The 21,207-nt window shown below is 38.1% G+C and overlaps 1 protein-coding gene across 1 annotated transcript in view; it reads left to right on the forward strand.

Annotated features, from left to right (window-relative positions):
* Positions 1–21,207, forward strand: part of FAM185A (family with sequence similarity 185 member A) — a 51,833-nt gene that overhangs the window by 5,789 nt on the left and 24,837 nt on the right. The window contains exons 3-5 of the mRNA XM_046670003.1: positions 2,261–2,353; positions 6,829–6,967; positions 19,419–19,460. Coding sequence (XP_046525959.1) covers positions 2,261–2,353; positions 6,829–6,967; positions 19,419–19,460 — 274 coding nt within the window. The remainder of the gene's footprint in view (positions 1–2,260; positions 2,354–6,828; positions 6,968–19,418; positions 19,461–21,207) is intronic.

Consider the following 21,207-nt stretch of genomic DNA (forward strand, 5'->3'; position numbering starts at 1 on the left):
AAATAAAATGTTTCTAGCAATAATTATAGCCACTGTTTACTGAATCCTCATTATGTACCGGAAACTTAGCTAAATCTTCATTTAATTCTTCAATTATCTTCCTTTTATGAAGGAAGAAAGTGTGAGGTACCAAGGTTTAGGAACTCATTTAAGTTTACATAGCTAATAAATTGAGCTGAGATTTGAACTTGGGTCTTTGTGATTTGTAAGCTCATACTCTTTAACCTTTCTTTATTGTCCAAGCAAAATGTATGGCAATACTGCATTTATTCAGCTTTCTTAGGGAATAGATAAGTAAATTTTTTAGGCAACAGACCCTTAACTCATTGCATGCCACACATTCGCATTTTATGCAGTATAATAGTTTATATTTTACTAAATAGTTTGATTTATTTAAACATTTATTTTAAGTATCTTGTTTTACATATTTTATAATCTACTTCACGTATTTTTTGGAATTAGATGAGCTTTAAATTATAATAATATCTTAACATTTTTGAGCCTTAGACTTCTTTGAAAATCTGATGATTGTCTCCTTAGAGAAAAGTATGTGAAATTTTGCTTACAATTTCCTAAGTTTCACAGACTCTAGAAATTCATGTACGCTTGGTTAAGAACTCTTGATTTAAAATGACAGTTATTTTGGAGATACTCTTTTCTAAAGTTCATCAATTGCTTGTCTGCTTGATGAAGACGATAAATACAATTTGACTTCAGACTCATGTCTCTATGGGCGTTGTCTGTCATACTGTAAACTTTTAAGATAAACTTTTAAAGATGATTCATTTTGCCCTTTTCACTAAATTTTTTGAAATTCATTCCTAGGCTCTTTTACCTAAGGTTTTACTGTGACCCCTCAGTAAAGCAACCAGACGGTATCTATGGTTGTTTTGGGTTTTTTCTCCCTACGTTCTAGACACTTCTCTGCGGTTGCTGGTCATGGTATTGGTGAGTTTGCTTTGCTCTTTTTCTTCTTCTGCTATTTGCCTTTTCTTCTTCTCTTTGTAATTGTGGCAGAATTGAAGACGTGTAAATGGTTAAGGTAGAGTAAGCTGCTCTAAAAAACAGACCAAACATTTAATGGCTCATATACAAAGCTGCAGTTTATTTCTCACGTGTGTTCAAGTGTGTGGGTGGCTCTTTTCTATTCAGACATTCTAGGTTCCTTTCATCTGGCTCTGCCATCTCTTAGAGCCTCATTGTAATCTGCTCTCATCTGGTGGAAGGGGCAGAGCACGGAGAAGGCATACCAACTCTTCTAAAAGCACTGGCCTGGAAATTGCGTGTAGCATTTCCACTTACATTGCTTCGGCAAGAACTTAGCAACACCTAAGAGGTAAAGGAAGCTGGAAAATATTGTCTCTTCATGGGCCCAGCTATACTCCTCTTACTTTGGAGGAAAAGATGGATTTTGGTGGACCTATAGTAGTTTCTACCACTGTTTCCAAGTGTGAAATCAGCTGTCACACACATATACACATGTTTTGTCTGGCAGAGGAAGCTAACTGTGACTACTGCTTTTTTGTGCTTAGCAACCTTTTCACTTAGTTCCAGTTTCTGGGATGTGCTGTGCTAGAAAGTTAAGCAGTCAGTGGGCTGTTACCCTAAGTGTGAATATATCCTCCTTCAGATGACTCCAGCCATAAGAGTGTGGGTTTTGAAATGATACAGAGCTTGATCGTCACTGTTAGTTTACGTTTTGTTGTTTTCCAACTGTGTCACCTGATAAAGTTATTTAACCTTTCTGATTCTTGGATTTCTTCCTCTGTGAAATCGGAAAAATATAATACCCATCTCCAAGTTGTTGTGAGGATTCAATGACAGTTCATGTAAAGTAGTGAATATCATATTTGGTGCAAAGAAAATGCCAAGTAAGTGGTGACTGTTGTGGTTATTAACGACGGTGAACAGTAACAGTGATTATAGTTGTCATCTTCATCATCAATTTGTTCAGTTGGCTGGTCACAGTGAGCTTTGATTCCCAAGCCCTTCTTCAGGGAAGCTACTGGAACACCCGCGTCTCTCTTCTTTTTCTCTTTAAGTCCAGATTGCTTATTTAGTCATGTCAACAGCAGTTGACGTTCTTTGCTAGTTGAGGTTATTATTCCAAACAGAGCGTTTCTATTTCATCCCTGGTTCTCTTTTTCTGCTTTATTATTATTTAAAAAGAAGTGTACAAAATGTTGAAGATTTTTTTATTAGTATAAGTAAAATTTATTCTCTCTTTTTCTCTATGTGTATTTTTATATTTGTCTTTCAGAGTCAAAAATTACATGTTCAAACAAAAGGAGGCAAAGTGATCTGTCTGGGAACAATTTATGGAAATATAGATATTCATGCATCAGATAAAAGTGTAAGATTGAAACTTTCTTTTTTAGTAGTTGTAATTTTGCATCAAGTTGGCTCACACAATGTGTTGGTTCTACAAAATTTGTTGTGTAACATTGCCTTTTTAATGCATTTCAGTTCATTAGTAAATTCAAATTTGAAATCAAGGTGATTATTATACAATTTAAATTTTAGTTTATGATTTAATATTTTTAACAGTTATTTAGTGTCTTATTTGGAATCAATAACAACTTTAAATACTTAATGTTTAATTCCAGTTCTGAAGAGATTTTTATTTTTATGACCGTGAATTAAAGTGGATCATTAAGTGATGCCACCAGTATGGGGATTAAACTTCTTATATGTTAGGTTTGTTTGAGTGTTTTTTCAAGACCTGTTTACTTTGCCTGTAGGCAATTAAAGGATGTTTCAAAACTCACCTTTCTTCAGTATTTTCCACAAGAGGACACCATTAGATAGCATTACTGTTCTCTAAAAGCTTATTAGCCATAGGGATTTTGGTTGTTATAAAAGATAGTTTGTATTTTTTTAATCTTTTTTTTTTTTTTTTTTTTTGCTGAGGAAGAATAATAGCCCTGAGCTAACATCTGTTGCCAAGCCTCCTCTTCTTTTGCTTGAGGAGGATTAGCCCTGAGCTAACAGTCTTCCTCTGTTTTTTATATGTGGGTCACTGCCCCAGTGTAGCTGACGAGTGCTGTAGGTCTCTGCGCCCGGGATCCAAACCCACAAATCTGGGCTGCCAAAGCAGAGCGCACTGAGCTTAACCACTACGCCATGGGGCTGGCCCCTTAAAATTATTTGTTATTTGAATATTTTGGCCACTGTTTCCACTTATTCCAACTTTTGTGGTTTATTAAATATTCATTTATTTCTCCTTTCTGTTATACTATTTTGTTTCTTGCCTGAGTAAATTTTATATTATACTGAAGAATCAGTCTAGATATTTCTTTCTATTTGTATTATATATAGTGTTAATTTTTAAAGCATATTTCTAAGTTTGTGTTTTTTTATGTAACATAAATGGTTGTGAAATATGTTAACTTTTAATATGCAATTTTCACAGAAATGTGCTTTAGATATTTGAAAGGCAGCCTAATGAATTGGTTAGGAGCACAGAACTGAGAACCAGACTACCTGGGTTTGAATGTTGGCTTAAGCTCTTTAATTTCAGACAAGTTACTCAACCTCTATGTGTCTCGGTTTCTGGAAAATGGAATAATAGTTACGGACTTAACTTAGAGGGTTGTTATAAGGGTTAAATGAGTTAGAACAGATAAAGTACTTAAAACAATGTCTGGCACCTAGCCAGCTCTAATATAGTGTTTACTAAATGATGATGGTAAAGGTACATGAAACACAGGAAAGGTAGCTTGACCAGTCCCAGATCTGCCAGTTAACTTTACTGAGACTCCGTTTCATTATTCATAAAACAGGGGTGGTATGACTTGTTTTTCGTACTCAATGAGATTGTGAGAATCAAATGAACACTATAAACTCTTAACAGCATTCTTTACATGCCATTTTATATGGAGTGACTGTTTTTAAATTGTATTGTTAATTTCGGTATCCTCAGTTTGGTACAGAGAAGATAGAAATCCACTTCATCTGATGTTGGATGAATTGATGACGTGGTTGTTGGTTGACCTCTCTTTCCTAGTTTGAGCTGCAAAACCACATGCTTCCTTAAAACTTGGTTGTCATTATATGTTATATTGATTTATAATAACTAACCTTATGAAAAATCTTCCTTTTCATGTAGAAAAGAAAATTAATTTATAGCAATATCGATGTCAGGAAGATATTGATTTTGGGATCTACTTTTTTCTTAAAGATTTTATTTTCCTTTTTCTCCCAAAGCCCCCCGGTACATAGTTGTATATTTTTAGCTGTGAGTCTTTCTAGTTGTGGCATCTGGGATGCCACCTCAGCATGGCTTGATGAGTGGTGCCATCCACGCGCAGGATTTGAACCGGCAAAACCCTGGGCCGCCAAAGCAGAGGGCGCGAACTTAACCACTCATCCACGGGACTGGCCCCAGGGATCTACTTTTTGTTCTTTCTTTAAATAGCTCCTTCTATTAATAAGCAAGCTATACAGTTTAATCCAAAGAGTCGATTTATGACTTTTCCATTAGCATTAATAACTATAAATCAGAGCCTCAATGTTTTGCTGTGAACTGTAGTGTTCTAAGTCTAATTGTTCCAGTTAGTATCTGGTATAGTGCATTATAGGCTGGCCCTCAGGGACTTGAATTTCTTTGAAATTAATTTTAAGGAACAATTGCTTAAAATAACTACATTATAGTTATGGAGGAGGTGTTATACTTTGACTTGCTTTGGTGGGGCAGGGGAGGATATTTTTCTAGCTTCCCACAGAGTAACATGTTTAGTGTTTAAGGAACAAAGCAAATCCTGGACACTTTCAGGATCCTCATAAGGCGTCTCTTAGAGGCTTGATTTGGTTGTGGGGAGAATCCAATCAAAAGTGCCCCTTTGCCAATTCACTTAAGTTTCAAATATTCTTTCAATTTCATCTTTTGGTGTTCACTTAAATATCCTCACTATCTATAAAAAGCTGGAGTATTCCTACTTGATGTCTGCTTTATGGAAATACTTGGAGAATTTGAAACCATACATAAAGCAACTTTTCATGAAGAAACTTTGTAGGTAAAGGATAAATTTTTTCAGGAATTTTGTACCTTTATTATAACTCTGAGGAATGCAAAACATTTGTATTCTCACAAATATGAATGTAGGTAAAATATCTATCTTTCTTTGACAGATTTGTTGAAACTGCATTCGAAGTAAAAATTCCAGTGAATCTGTAATTAGCTTAAAAGAAACTGCAGTAGATAAGAAGCAGTTTGGGTGTATATTATATACTTAATAAAAGTCCATTAAGGGACTGGCCCAGTGATGTAGTGGTTAAGTTCATGTGCTCCACTTCCGGGGCCCAGGGTTCGCAGGTTTGGATCCCCGGCACAGTCCTCCACACCACTCATCAAGCCATGCTGTGGCAGCATCCCACATACAAAATAGAAGAAGATTGGCACAGATGTTAGCTCAGGGCCAATCTTCCTCACCAAAAAAAAAGTCCATTAAAAAAGAAAGTTATATACTTCAAATCCAGAGGGCAGAGTAATTTTAATTTGCTTTCTGTAAGAACCTCTGGGTTCTTTTCTTTCTTTTTTTGTACTTTTACATTTTCTTCTAATATTTTAGTTTCTTAAAACTCAATTCTTATTAAGTGACATTTTGAACTCAACAGTTTTTGAAGGACATATTAGGAGTGGATGACACTGATGCCAATTTGTTGAAAAACAATAATATTCTTTCTTTAAACACTATGGTGCAATACTTGAATTTGACCCTGGGCAAAACTGTAGCAGGCGTTCCTGGTGAGTCAGTTTTTATGTCAACAATTTTATATTAACACTCGCTTTATGCTTATAAAACATTTGTTTAAAATACTATAAAGGTAATTTGAAATCCTTAAATAAATGTCTTCATTTTACATTGTGCTCAATATTTGAGACATAAATACATAGCAAATTTTGTTAAGGAAGTTTAGGGATAAATACTAAATTCCTTCCATTTTGTTCAATGGAAAGCTATTGCTTTATTAGATGTAAAGTGGAAAAGTTCTAAGAATCATAGTGTATTCACTACATTAACAGACTAGAGGAGAAAAATCATATAATAGTCCAATAAAATCAGATAAAGTGTGTGTTAAAATTCAAAAACCATTCATGATTTAAACAACAATAAAACAAATTTGAAATAGGGGCGAACCTCCTTAATCTTATAAAAGAATCTAAAAGATGTCTATAGCAAGCATCCTACTCGATGATGAGATGTTGCAAGCTTTCCCGCTGAGAACAGGAATAAGATAAGGATGCTTACTATCTCATTGCTTCTATTCACCATTGAATTGGAGGCTTGAGCCAGATAGTAAGGTAAGAAAGAGCAGGAAAAACTATTAATATAAGGATTGGAAGGGAAGAAATGAAACTATCACTTGTAGACAATGTAATTATGCATGTAGAAAAATTCTTTTAATTCAGGTAAATTATTAGAATTAGTGAGTTTAGTGAAATTGTTGGATTTAAGGTCAAATACAACAGCCAATTAAAATAAAATGAAGTTAAAAAAGATATCTTTAATAATAGCACTTAGAAAATATCAAATAGGAATAAATTTAAAAGATGAAGAGGAACTCTACATAGAAAATATAAAACATTATTAAGAGAAATTAAAGAAGATCTAAATAAATGAAGGAATATAATGGGTCTGTTCCACATTCCTCAGAGAAGACCCTGTTGTTCACAATCTTGTGATTAAAGCTAGGGAATCAAAGTCAGTCAAGTGATTGTGTGCTAGGTAGTGTTTTTATGTAGTCGCCCACTGACTCCGTCGGTGCCATTCTGGCTTTCTACCCGTCTTGTTTGTAGTGAACTGATGTGTGTCTTTCTCTTACCAGACTGTGACCATAGATAAACTGCAGGGAAGTTCTGTTAGTGTATCTACTGAAGATGGTTTGCTGAAAGCCAAGTATCTTTATACAGATTCGTCATTTCTATCTTCTGCTGCTGGGGATATTACATTAGGAAGTGTTCATGGTAAGATGAAAAAGGCCTAATACGGCTCAGACTTTCCACATAACGTAAATTTTAAGAGATGACTCTGTTTCTCTGTACTTGAAGAAAGATCTGCCATCAGGAAGCTGGTTGTCTAAATAATTAATTGCAGACTAACTGTCTTTTAAAAAACCCACCAAATAAAATGACTCAAAGCTATTTAATTTTATTTTGGCAAGAAATTGAATATTATGCTGTTATCTAGGAAGCTAATAATAATACTGATTTTTAATGCATTTCCTTATAAAAGGAAACAAACAAGAAAATATGTGCAGGAGATGTTCAGAGGGAAGCACAATAAAATAAAAGTGGTGTTAAAAATAAAGATGGGTTCTGAGTGGTTGCTTTTATGATAGGGAAGCTAAGGATTAAATAAATTAATGAAACATTTGTGGAATCAAATTATAGCAACTCAGTGATACTAATTTTGGTTAAAATGCTGTATGTGTGTTAGTACTGGCACCAGGTCCTCTCAGTACCCTGCCATTTTCCGTTTTCTTTGATTAAATATCATCTTATGACTTTCAAAACATGTCTCTGCAGACAAGTAATATTACTTAGTTAATTTTTGTATCTTTGAAAGAAAAGAAGAGGATAACGGTGAAGTAGTAGGCAAAGGGCATGCTGGTGTTCAGTGTCACTCAGCATGCTTCTTCAATTTCCACATGCAGATGATTCCAGTCCAGGTGTGTCTGCTGAAATAGATAGAGATAGAATTGAGTCACTTATTCTGGCAAGAAGGACAGTATATGCACATCTACTAAATGCCTTTTGGGCCATTTTCCAGGAAGCATGGACTGAGACTTTTCCCACAGACAGACCACTTATTTAGCTTCCACAGGAGAGCTGAAGATTGGGATCTACACACTCTGGCAATACCTCCAGATTTTAGTAGTGAGCATGAATTATCAGATGCTATCTAGCCATGCTGCGTAGCAAATTGCCAAGTAGTCTTACAGTTTAAAAAAAAAATCTAAAAAAATGAGTACTTATTATGCTTAAAATAATTCTTGAGCCTCAATTTAACAACCATTCTTGCAAGGTTAAGATATTTGAGTCCTCATCAACTATTCTCGCAAGATTAAGGTATTATTTGAGCCCAAAATAGCTTGAGTCCAGTGGAGCTGGATCCAGATAAAGCAAATAGTTTTGTTACTTATTCATTTATTTTTTACTTAGCTGTGCCTTGCTGGGAATTTGCACCTCTTCATATTTTAACAGTGATTTTTATATAAGCATCGAATTTCTAACTGTTAATTGCAATTAGAAGTACTGTATTTAATATGTTGAGTATCTTTTAATGGGAAAGCAATGCCTTATAAAGTCAGCTTGATTAACACAATAAAAACAGCTCTGTTCTCTGTAGCGCCTTATACTGTTTACACTAAATTCATTAATTTTTTTCTGCTTTGTTTTAAGTTAGACAAGTGTTGAATTTGGTATAGTTTGTCATTAATAGCTTACATGATAGTAAAACAGATGCACTTTTTTGAGGTGGCCCTCAAAATACTCTAGGTCTCTTGATTATTTAAAGGAGCTGAAATGGAAACAAATTGCTGGGGATAAAAAGAGTTCATTGCATGGCCTTTCTTAAAGCGTTTTATATTTACTGACCTTTAATATGAAGTCAGATACCTTTCCTTGGGCGGTTTAAACCTGCGTCACACTTAGGTCCTCTTTGGGACTGTTGGTTCGGGTTGGGTTTCTTGCAAGCAGACTCTGAGGTGGAAACGAGAGTGCAGCACACTTGCTGGGGAAGCCTTGGGACCAATGCCGTGGAAGGGAAGGAAGCCGGGTTTCCACGGGAGAAGTTGGGCTGTAACGCACTCAACAGCCGCAAGGGGGAGCCCTGACGCTGGGACGGTCCTTAGAGTCGTCTCAGGTTGGGGTGAGGGGAGCTGGACCTCTGTACAGGCGTCCCTCGTTTTATTGCGCTTTGCAGGTATTAGATTTTTTACAAGACTCCGCACCAGCAAAAAGATTACAGTTTTCTGAAGGCTCAGATGATGGTTAGCATTTTTTAGCAATAAAGTGTTTTTCAGTTAAGGTATGTACGTTGTTTTTTTAGACATAATGCTATTGCACACTTCGTATAGTATAAACATAACTTTTATCAAAAAATTCCTGTGACTCGCTTTATTTGCTTTACTGCAGTGGTCTGGCACTGAACCCATGCTCTCTCCAAGGTATGCCTGTGTCCCCAGTCGTTAGATGCAGGCTGCCCCAGCAAGGAGTATGATCTGCGGCCAGGATGGCTCTTCAGTCGAGGCTTTTCCCTAAGGGCTGACTGAGGCCTGTCTGCCAGCAATGCTCCCAACAGCCAGGAACATAGGCCCTTCGGTTATAGAGTGGGTTCTGGGTGATGAGTCACAGCATCCACTACTGTTCTGTTTATTGATTCATTCAACACATATGTTGACCACCTACTGTGTGCCAGATTTTCAGGCACCAAGGGTACAAAGTCAGGCAGGAGATGATACCTGTGGTGAAAGAACTCGCAGTCTCCGGGAAGGACTGAATGCCGTCCTTGTTTGTAACACTAGCACAGCAGTGAGAAGAAGCGAGGGAGGGGAGTCTGATCCAGCCGCTGCAGAAGAGCTGCTATGTTAATCCCTGCTTTCCTGGTCCAGTGCTTGGCCCTCACTCTGCTTTGGTTTTTCAGTGAAAGTAACTATATAAAAGAGGGAGGGGTGAGAAGGAAACCTTCCTCATTTCCTAGTCACACCCCAGTGCCTGCCTCCTTTCAAATCACCCTTCAGACAAGCCCAGGTTTCTTACCTCCCCCTCCCATGCCGCCCGTTTCCATCCTTGTCCTAAGCGGTTATGTGAACATGTTAGTGGAGTTTGGAGTTTGGAGTTTGGAGGTGGGACGGGTACAGAAGAGCAGGCAATGTTCTCTCGTAGATGAGAAGGTTGGAGTCAGGGCTCGTGAAAGGAAGCCCCTGTGTTCTCGCTAGTGGGATTTTAGAAGGAAGAGCTGTCTCCCATGGATCATCCCAACCTGGAACTCTGAATACATGTTCCAGTGACTTCTTTGTTCTAAATGGTGATGGTCGTAGAACAGAAATTAGGGATTTATTTTGGCTAACATTAAACAAGCTGGCTTGGGGATCTTGAAACTTGTTTTTGTGGGAAAATATGTTGCTCCTTCTAAACATCTGACTTACAGGAAACAAACTTCGAGAATATATGCATTCTAAGACCTGCCTGTTCAGGATTTATTTAGTTTGGCTTCTTTTTTCTTAAGTAAGGCTTAAACTGATTTTTTTTTTCAGGTAGATTTTTTAAAACCCAACATAGAGATGTTGTAAAAAGCCATTTTACCACAAATGTGATGGCAATAACTGTCTTTTTGGTGGATTTACCAGGTCTGTGAGTCTGGAGCCTTTGTGTTGGTAGGTGGATGATGGTATTTGAAAGCACAGTGAAAGCGAGCATGTACTGAGTGCCTGCATGGGCCAGCGCCTTTCACTTCATGGACAATTCGCTGTTTACAAGTGCAGAAAACAAAACTTAGAAATAGCCAGTTGTTCCCTCTCAATTAAAAGTCAGTTAGCGGAAGAGCAAGGATTTGATCTAGGTTTCTCGATTTTTTGGAGATGTTTTTAAACAGTGTTCAAACAAATTTGTGTCCACAGCCATAGTGAACTTCTTGATTTCAGTGCAGATTCCATCACTGCTTTGAGGTCTCCTGGCTCACTCTAGGGCATTCCTCTAGGCAAACAGCACTGCAGCACAGATGCACTGCTTCAGCTGTGTTCTGTACTGTAAACTCCTGTTTCGGGATCGTTTATTATGCCTGATGACTTCTGGCACAGAATGTGGTGTTCCATACAGGGTTTGGGTTCAGCTTAGCTGCATGGAGGCATCTGGGACTCAGTTCACCCCATAAAAGTGATGCTGCTACCTTCATCTGCAGTGTGTGGATTCTAAGACTTTCATGAGAGGAAGTGAGAGCATGACATTTATTTCTTGTCTGTATTTTCTGCTCATGTACCCTGTTGGCAAACCCATACCCAACATAGTGCTAAGTACTTAGAGGATGCCCAGTAGTGAGGAAAGGGATAATGAAAGGAGTAATATGTCCTTCCTGGTATTACAAATTGACTCCATGTGTAGAAAAGAGAAAGTCTATCCTAAATGTTTTCCCAAATGGAATTTTTAAGTATCGCTGTCTGTGTTTTCCAGGTAAGAAATGAGTGAGCTGATTGACTAGTAATAGTTACTATGCGCAAGGTAGTTGAATCACATCTGTTAAGTATGTGCTTTCTAATACGAAAGAAACTAGTTTATTCCTTGACGTAACAAATATTGCCCACTGTTCTGGCACTGGGAATCTTGTAGGAGAATAGGTACTTGGATAGTTTGTGTTTAGGTATAAAATTTCGAGAGTGTTTACTATCTTGATTTCCTTCTAAATTATCAATTTAGATTCTGTGTGAAATATATTTTATTATATTCTGCTATTTGAATATTTATGATTTTTAAAGAATTCTATACATGTGTATGTAAGATATACATGTATTTATGTGTATTCTACTAAATATATTTTTCAAATATAAATATATATAGTTTCCTGTTTTAAAGAGAAAGAAGAGCTTGCTTGAAATGGTTTGGTTTTATTTCTAACATAATTTAAACAAATCGATTAGGTTTAACATATAGGAGTACTCATGACAGTTGTTTTAGTGTTCTATATTTAACTTACATTATTATTTGGAATAAGTGATTAATGAGTAAAACAATATTTTAAATATTAAGATTCCCTGTGTAACTTACGGTCTTATTTTAGTTTCTTTGGGAATATACTTTGATAATAAATTGCTGAGTATTAGTTCTCTCGTTTTCTCTGTACTTAAAAAGTCCTTTGTTCCCCAAAGATTTAGCAATATGTACATGCTTAAACTCTTCCTTAAATAACTCCTTTGGATTTTGGAACTTTCACAGAAGTGGAAGTTACATTAATTATACAACACAGTTGATAACTTTGACAGCCCTCAGAATTTCATAAAGAAATGTCCCAGTTTGCTTAAGAAGGACGTTTAGTCACTGGTGAATTTATAAATCTGCCTTGTGAATTTAGAAAGTCAGAAATAATATAAAATTTTAAAAGAAAGAAGCTTTTATTGGGTTAAGTAGAACTCTTTATGAAGTTCGTGAAAATGGTTTGTCCAAATTCTAGTATTTATTTTTAAGTCCATTGTGAAGTTTCAGTTTGATTATAATTTTGACATAAGATATTGTTATGTTAATGTTGAATCTGTACAATTAAAACTTTTTTTTTTTATTTTTTTTTTTAAAGATTTTTTTTATTTTTTCCTTTTTCTCCCCAAGGCCCCCCGGTACATAGCCCCCGGTACATAGTTGTATATTCTTCATTGTGGGTCCTTCCAGTTGTGGCATGTGGGACGCCGCCTCAGCGTGGTCCGACGAGTAGTGCCATGTCCGCGCCCAGGATTCGAACCAACAAAACACTGGGCCGCCTGCAGCGGAGCGCGCGAACTCAACCACTCGGCCACGGGGCCAGCCCCCAATTAAAACTTTTTTATGTGAAAAACTAGAAAGGAATTACAGCTTCCTTTGTGGTGCAGACAGTATAGATTTTTTTTCAGGATTTAGACATGTGACACAAAATGTTGCTGTTCCACGCAGTGTTTGGCCTGGCTCGGCTCTTTGGAGGGACTCGTCTCCTTCCATAAAGGTGACTCTGCCATTGTCAGTGTGTGGCTTCCAAGCTTCCATGAAAGGAAGAGAGACCACAGAGAATCATGAGAGAAGTTTCGGAAACCAAGCCTAGAAGTATAGACATTGCTGTGCCATATGCTTTTAGCCAGGATATTTTCAGATGGCTTTATCTAACTGTAAGAGGCTGAGAGGCAGAGTTTACCGGCATTCTAAGGAAGGAGAAAAGCACATGAATATTAGTGGACGCTGGCAGTCTTTGTCATATCATATTTATAAGTGCTCTTTCTCAAACATCTATGGGTTCCTCCTCTTTCCGCCCCCTTGGCGTTCTCCAGGATTTCATCCTTGTTCCATTGGTCACTTCTTTTCTTGTCCTTGGGCCTTTTATACACTTCTGAGTCTTAACTACCTTTGCCCTAAGCTTTTTATATTTATTTTTTTTTAAGATTTTTTTTTATTGAGGTAACGTTGGTTTATAACATTATGTAGATTTCAGATGTACGTCATTATATTTCTATTTCTGTGTAGACTACATCATGTTCACCACCCAGAGACTAATTACCATCTGTCACCGTACACATGTGCCCTGTCACCTCTTTCGCCCTCCTCCGTCCCCCGCTTCCCCTCTGGGAACCACCAGTCTAATCTCTGTGTCTATTCCCCTTGTATTCTGATGACGCATATCTGTGACTCTAGCCCTGGCTTCCAGCTTCTGCATCCGTCTGCTTGGTAGATGTAGCCATTTGGATCTTTATAGGCATCTCAAACTCAGCATTTCTAATTTTTTTCCTCCTACTTTCCCAGCCCCGTAACGTTATCCATAACGTGTTCTTCCTCCTTTATTTCCATTTGCAGTTTCTGATATTACTGTGAACCTAATTCCCCAAGCTAGAAATCTAGAACTAATTCTAAATTCCTTTCTCTCTCTGTCTCACCTCCCACATCTAATCAATCACCAAGTTTTGGTAAGTTTTATCACCTAAATATTTCTTCAATGTATCCCATCTTTTTCTCTCTTATTTCTACCCTTCTATTTCAAATTCTTGTCATCTCTTGCCTCAACTCCAGCCATAACTTTGCTTCCAGTCTTGCCTTCTTCAAATCCACTCTCCTCACTGTAGCTGTAGTCGTTTATTAGAAATGCACATTGAACATGGCATTCTCTTACCCAGACTCTCCTGTTTCTTTAGTGACCTGGCTAGCTTACCACTTCCCTCTTCTGACCCTATGCTTTGTCTTCCAGAATTACATAATCTCTTGCTTTTTCCTTTATACATTCTTACATGCCTCATACTTTTTTTGTGTGAGGAAGGTAAGCCCTGAGCTAATATCTGTTGCCCATCTTCCTCTTTTTGCTGAGGAAGATTGGTGCTGAGCTAACATCTGTGCCAATCTTCCTCTGTTTTGTATGTGGGACGCTGCCACAGCATGGCTTGATGTGTGGCATGTAGGTCTGCACCTGGGATCTGAACCTGTGAATCCCGGGCCGCCAAAGCGGAGCATGCGAACTCAACCACTATGCCACTGGGCCAGCTCCCTGCTTTATACTTCTGAGTCCTTGATCAGAGCCTTTGATCATAGTGGTCATTCTGTTTATAGTCTTCCTAAAATGCTTTTCCCAGCTTTCTTTATCTTGTTGACTTTTAGTAATCTCTCAGTACTCATCTAAGCATCTTCTCCTTATCACTGGCCTTCCTTTAACTGTTAAATTCTTGCCTAATTATAAACTCCTCAAGAGCAAGCATCATGTTTTATTCATTTCTGTATTCTTAGCATTTAGCACTGTGGCTTGCAGATAGCAAGTGCCTCCCCTCATGCCCCCCGAAACCCTCCAAAAAAACGCAAAAGAGGACTTAACCTTTGAGGGTATTTGATTGTTCTGTTTGGATTATAAGAGCATATGTGCTCTTTCAACCATAATCACATTTCTTTTAGTGAAGGAAAATAAACTAATGTTTATCTTTAAATTGATAGCTTATTTTTCCCTCTGACCATACTAGAACGAAGATTTGCCAGCTAAGGAAAAGCTAGCTAATGTTTTCTCAGACACTGGGCTTTGTGAAGAAGGTGCATAACTTGAGAATGGAGTAAGCACATATGGTTGTTCCAGACCAGGTGGCATCTGCTTTATTGGAAAGAAGGCTTTTACAGAGATCTGCTCTTCTCAAATAGTTGATTTGTTTCTCATTTTCACTGATTGGTGATGAAATAGATGAAACCAAACTATAGAAACTTGTGCTAGTAATGCCCATTTGGTTAATTTGTGCACTTTTAAATATTCTACTTTAAGTATTTAGGTAAGGGGTCCATTTTGTATATTCTAATGACTTTGGAGTATTTCTGTTTATGGTAGAGATTTTCTAAATATTTTAATATGAGTTGAAAATATATTTTCTGCTTATGGCTTTAAAAATCCTTTAGCACTGACAAACATTTTGAAATATTCTTTATATTTTCAAATATTCCTTATTTCCATAGTTTTCTTATTCCCTTGTGCTTTTACTGTACAGAACTCTAACATTCAAGAGAGATGTAGTCTGAGACTATGAAGTCCCACTGTAATATGAACTAGTCCTCATTTAATGGATCTCAAACTTCTATTTTATAGCTCCAAGATCCATTATTTTCTGGAGATCATTTTACTTTCATCACAAGCACTAATGATTGGCTTTTTGAGATATTTTCATTAAAAAAATACATTTTTTCTGTGTTCCTTGAAGACTAGTATAATAATGCTCCTTTGCCTTGCTGAGCAGGTGACTTGACTCACTAGCTAAATGACTGACTGTAAAACTATGTCAGTAGTTCTTTACTAATAGTTAAAATCACAAATGTCGGGGTCTGCTTCATCGTATTTTTTGAAGTGTTCAGGAGGTGGAAGCAGTAAAGAGAATTCTGAGTGGAAGTACTCACTGTCTCACACTAGGTTAATCTTCCTACAGCATGATTTTCTTGTGTTGTTATCCATGATGAAACTCTCCACTGACTCCTTTCGTGTAGGCTGAAGTCAATAGACTGTTCACTTATGATGTTAACCTACAATTATTACTAAATACTAATTTTTAACTTTCCGTGTGTGCATCTCCCCAGAGATCCTGTAAGGTTTTGGGTGGCCAGTCCTCTGCCCTCCCTCCCATGAGTCATGTCCTTCCCACATACAAAATACACCTTTCCTTCCAAGGTTCCCAAAAGCCTCATCCCGTTATGCATCACCTCAGAGTCCAGAATCTACATCAAAATCAGAGCCAGGTGTAGATGAGGCTCCTCAGGTGTAGTTGCTTAAGTACAACTCCTCAAGTATGGTTCCTCTGAATCTGAAGACCTGACCTAAGAAGACAAGTTCTCTAGTCCCCCCAACACACCACCCACACACCCAACATACAGTAATGGGACAGACATAGGCTAATTGCTGTAGACTCTCCTGTTCAAAGGGAGAAAATGAGAGGCACAGAGGAGTCCATAGTGCTTTTGAAATTCGGGTAGGCGAAAGTTGGAGGTTCCTTGATTAGATCACAAGGCCTTGGAATAATTCTTTTGGATTCCAGGCTTCTCCCTCTGAGCTCTGGGCTCCTCCCTCTGATTCATCCTTCCTTTTTCATCAAATGTAGCATGTGTTTGCAGCTGAGTAGTTTTCTCAGTCTGCTTCCTGCCAGTAGAATTTTGGAGGTCTATTAGGTCTCTTTTCACTTTGTACTGTCACTGTCCCTTTCAGGCCAAGTTTGTTTCAGGCCAGTGTGTTTGCTGATATAATTCTCTTGAAAATTTTGTGAGCCTCCTGTGAATCACATTGGGGTTTATTCCATTAGATAAAAGCCATATCCCAGAATCTCTTCAAAATAGGGCTTTGCAAAGATGTTGAAGTACAATGCCCTCAAGCTTTCTAGCAAGTCTCTTGTTTAATTGAGAGGATCTATAAGACATATCCTTAATCTTTTTAAAGGACTTTTTGTATAACTGATTAATACTGCAAGGTACCACCCTTGATCTTTCTGGGGTCTTAGCAGAAGGTTTTACCATCACCCCCTCAGCTTCATTTACAGGCCATGTTCTGGCGGTGCCCTGGATTCAAACTTTGTTTGGAAGCCATTCTTAACTTTAGCATCTTTCACCATCTAGAGAGGCTGAGAATTTTCAAGACCATTCATGTCCTGGTTTCTTTTTTGTTTAACAGTTCTTTCTTTCGTTTTTCTCTCTTCTCTTGATTTTACTATAAGCAGCCAAAAAAAATAGGCAGTGCCTACAACACTTTGACTTTGCTTGGAAATCTCCTTAGTAGGATCACTCAGTTCATTAGGCACATTTCCTACTTTCCACATTACTGAAGGTGATAGTTTGCTAAGTTTCTACTACTGCTTAACAAAGATCCTCCTTCCAATTTCCAAAGACATTTTCCTTACTTCCTTTTGAGTCCTCATGGGAAGCATACTCAAGGTCCAGCTTTCTACTAACAATCCATTCAAGGCAACTTAGGCTTTCTCTAACGTGCTCCTCAAAATCCTTCCAACCTCTGCGCACTGTCAAGTTCCAAAGCTGCTCCCACATTTTTAGGTATTTACTATGGCAGCACCCCACTTCCAGTTTCAACATCTGCATTAGTTATCTCTTCCTGTGTAACAAATAACCCCGAAACTTAGCAGCTGAAAACAACATATGTTTATTGCCTTAGAGTTTGGGTGGGTCAGGAATCTGGGCATGGCTTAACTTGTTCATCTGCCTCAAGATCTCTCAACAAGGTTGTGATCAAGGTGTCAGCCGGGGCTGTGGGCTTATTTGAAGGTTCAGCAGGGGAGAATGTGCTTCCTGTCTCCCCCATGTGGTTGATGGCAGGATTCCGTTCAGATCCTGCTGCCTGGAGGCCTCTTTCATAGGGCAGTGGACAATGTGGCTAGCTGAATTCCATCAGAGCAAAAGAAGGCTAGCAAGACAGAAGCCAAAATCTTTTTGTAACCCAATCTTGGAGGTAACGTTCCATCACTTTTGCTCTGTTCTCTTTGTTAAAAGCAAATTATTAGGTTCAACCTACACACGAGGGGAAGGGATTATACAAGGGCGTGAATACTGGAGGCAGGATTGTTGGAGGCCATCTTAGAAGCAGTATGATCTTTGGCCACTATTTGTATGTGACGGTGAATCTGGATTTACTGGGTTTGGAAATTGGAAGAGGGTGTCTAGAACTGTTAGTGCCTACTAACGTAGGTTCTTTACCCACCACACAAGAGGGGCCAAGTGAAAACTGGAACGCCAGGCTTATGGCAAGGAAAGCGTTTTTATTTTGGGTGATATCAACCAGGAGATGAGAGTGAGCCCTCAAATTTGTCTCGTTTTGTCTCATCTCCCTGAAAGAGGGGAGCCAAGGGGTTTTAAAGGTTTGTGAAGAATGTGGCTGCTTGTAGATGGCGGGGGGAGTCAGTGGCCTTGCTGGTCGGAGCTTTCCCACCAGCCTGCATTCGGCCTTGGGAGGAGGAGGAGATGATAAGGCATCCAGGTGGCTGTCCTTGGCTCTGTCTGTCTCCATGGCGGATAGTGGGTTCTGGAGCCAGGGAGCCAGGGAGTAGGCAGGGAATGAGGGTTTAATGTAGGGGAATTGATATCAGGGATGGCATCAGAACCACACCTACGAAATAATATTTGCATAACACGTTTAACAGGATCTTCACAACCTTGTGACTTAATGAGACTTGAAAATAATTGTATAAGCTTAATTTCTCCACACAAACCAAGTTTTATTACTACACAAATGTACCCCTTGTTCATATATTTACATGAACTATGATGGAATAGAAGAGTTTTAGAGAGATTTTTGCAGTTAAAGCAAATCTGACTGTTGGGCAAATGAATCAAGTGCCCTTTTAGCTTTTTCCCAGGTGCTGATACATGTCAGTATTTACATGGTGTATGAAATGAAATAAATGAGTTCACTTACCCTAGATCAATTCTGACATAGAAGTTAGCCTTTTACTTTTCAGAACAGTTTTGGAATTATGGTAGAAGAGGTAACATTGCTTACCCGTCCAGTGCAGTAAATATGGGTAATATGGCTCCAGGAGTGTTGTACATAAAACATACATGCGATGAAAAACTCTACTATTGTTGGCATTGGAGGAAGGGGGCTGGGAAGAGCGGTTGTAATGTTCCATACTTGTCTTGGGAAGTATATTTTCACTGAAAGATGGAAACCTTTGAAGCTTTTTTCTTTGTTGTCATACTTCAATGTATTCATTATTCCTGCCCCAAACTGCTTTAACTCTTGGCACAGAGACCGCTTTCATCTAAAGAGAGACATGGCATACTGGCCTGAAAAATAACAGCAATTAATTTTTTCCATAGATTATTTTAGTGTTAGTTGGTTCAAAACTTGGCTTTGTGCGGTCTAATAAATTCAGTGATGTTTAGGTTGAGAATGCATAGTGAGTACGTTTAAGTAATGTTTTCATTTATGGGTGTTAGAAGAGTCATTATTTTCTTCATATTTCCCAGAAACTATGGTGGTTTGTTCTGTAGTTATGCTGTGAGAGCTTACGGCGGAGTGGAGGAAGACAGTTTGCATAGATGCCTAACGCTAGTTATTTCACAGTTGCTTCTAAATCTCTGACTGGGTTTGTGATCCTGAGAAAAATTGCCAACAACAGTAACAGTGTTTTTAAATAATATGGTGGCTATCCAACCATGTTTTAGGTTACTATATATAAAGCAGTTCCTTTCTGGATTATCTGTAATGTGTAAAATTGTCTTTCTTTCTCTTTTGCAGGTGATATAACGTTACATAGCAAGATGGGTAACATCACAGTAGGTATGTACTCAGCTACTAGTTGGTAAATTTTGCTTGCTTTCTAAAATCTCTCTATTTGTGGTATTAGAGTAACTGAAGTTTACAATTTAGCTGGTAAACCCAATAGGATCCTGATATGTGAGTCAAATATAGGCAGACCCAGTGTATGAATATGTGAAGTTATTTCTGGAAATTCATCGGTTCATCATCCTATAAATATTGTATAATTATAGGTTTGGTGTCAATGAGAATAGTGTTAGAATTCTGATTTCACCACTTTCTGTACATGGGCAAATTGCCTAACTTCTCTGTGCCTCAGTTTTCACATCTGAAAAAAATAGAAATAATAGTAAGTACCTATCATATAGGGTTGTTGTAAGGACTAAACGAGATCGTGTATATAAAGTACTTTAGCACAGTGTCTGACATTTGGTAAAAATTCAATAAGTAATAGCCATTTTTATTATTGTTATTGTTCTAATCCTAAGCCAGAACTAATGGTGGCTAATGATATTTTAGACCTAGTCACCATGTGTGATGCTGTACCTGTGGGAGAAAAAGTTCAGATGTCCAGATGGTTTAGGTAGAGTGTTTTTCTCTCCCGAGTAGCACCTGCTCGTCTTAGGCAGAGGTGCACTCCGAGTGGTGGTGGCTTTTCAGGCCTTGGCAGCAGGAGCAGGGCAGGCCGGGGCTGGGCATGGGAAGCTGGGATCTTTGTGTGGGAGCTGAGGTTACTGCCAGTGTGAATGCCCAGGGCCTCCTGTCTTTGTCCTTTTTGACATGTTACATTTTGTCCTTTGTGCTGAGGGAAAAAAATGAATGTGTTCAACAATCCTTTTCACTTCCGGAGTGCCTTCTGGTCTTTCTGGCTTAAAGTGCACGTCCTCTTTTAAGTTTTCTAGAGATTGTAACTTTTATGTATAATAGCAGATAAATAGAAGATAAAGGCTTCCTAAGTGATAAGTATAAATCATTTTAACTAAGAGGTGACAGAAGGATTTACCTGCGTTCCAGTGGGAAATTAAGATTTACTGTTGACTTTTTAGGCCATTTTATCAGAGGATGCATCTGGGGATGGTAAGGGAAGTTTTGAGGGTGAACAGAAAGGTACCCTGGTGAGATTTTTTTTTTTTTAAAGGTTGGCACCTGAGCTAACATCTGTTGCCAATCTTCCTTTTGTTTTCCTTCTTCTCCCCAAAGCCCACGAGTACATAGTTGTATATTCTAGCTGTGAGTGCCTCTGGTTGTGCTGTGTGGGACACTGCCTCAGCATGGCCTGATGAGCAGTGCTAGGTCTGTGCCCAGGATCCGAACTGGAGAAACCCTGGGCTGCCAAAACGGAGCGCAAGAACTCAACCACTTGGCCACGGGGCCCACGCCTGCGTTGATTTTTGCATGCTAACCAACCTTGTGTTCCTGGGATAAACCCCACCTGGTCATGATTGATTACCCTTTTTATATATTGTTGGTTTGGGGTTGCTAATATTTTGTCAAGGATTTTTGCCTCCACGTTTATGATGAATATTGATTTGTAATTTTTATTTTGTAAAATCTTGATAGGTTTTGTTATCAAGATTATGCTGGTCTCATAAGATGAGTTTGGATGGATTCTCTCCTATTCTATTTTCTAAATTTGCTTATGATTGCTATCATTTCTTCCCTAAATATTTGATAGAAATCGCCAGTGAAACCTTTTTTCTGTGTGGGAATGTTTTAGATAATGAATTAAGTTTCATTAATAGATATTGTATTATTCTATTTGTATTTT

Source organism: Equus quagga, chromosome 8 (assembly GCF_021613505.1).
Source record: "Equus quagga isolate Etosha38 chromosome 8, UCLA_HA_Equagga_1.0, whole genome shotgun sequence".
Taxonomy (NCBI): Eukaryota; Metazoa; Chordata; class Mammalia; order Perissodactyla; family Equidae; genus Equus; species Equus quagga.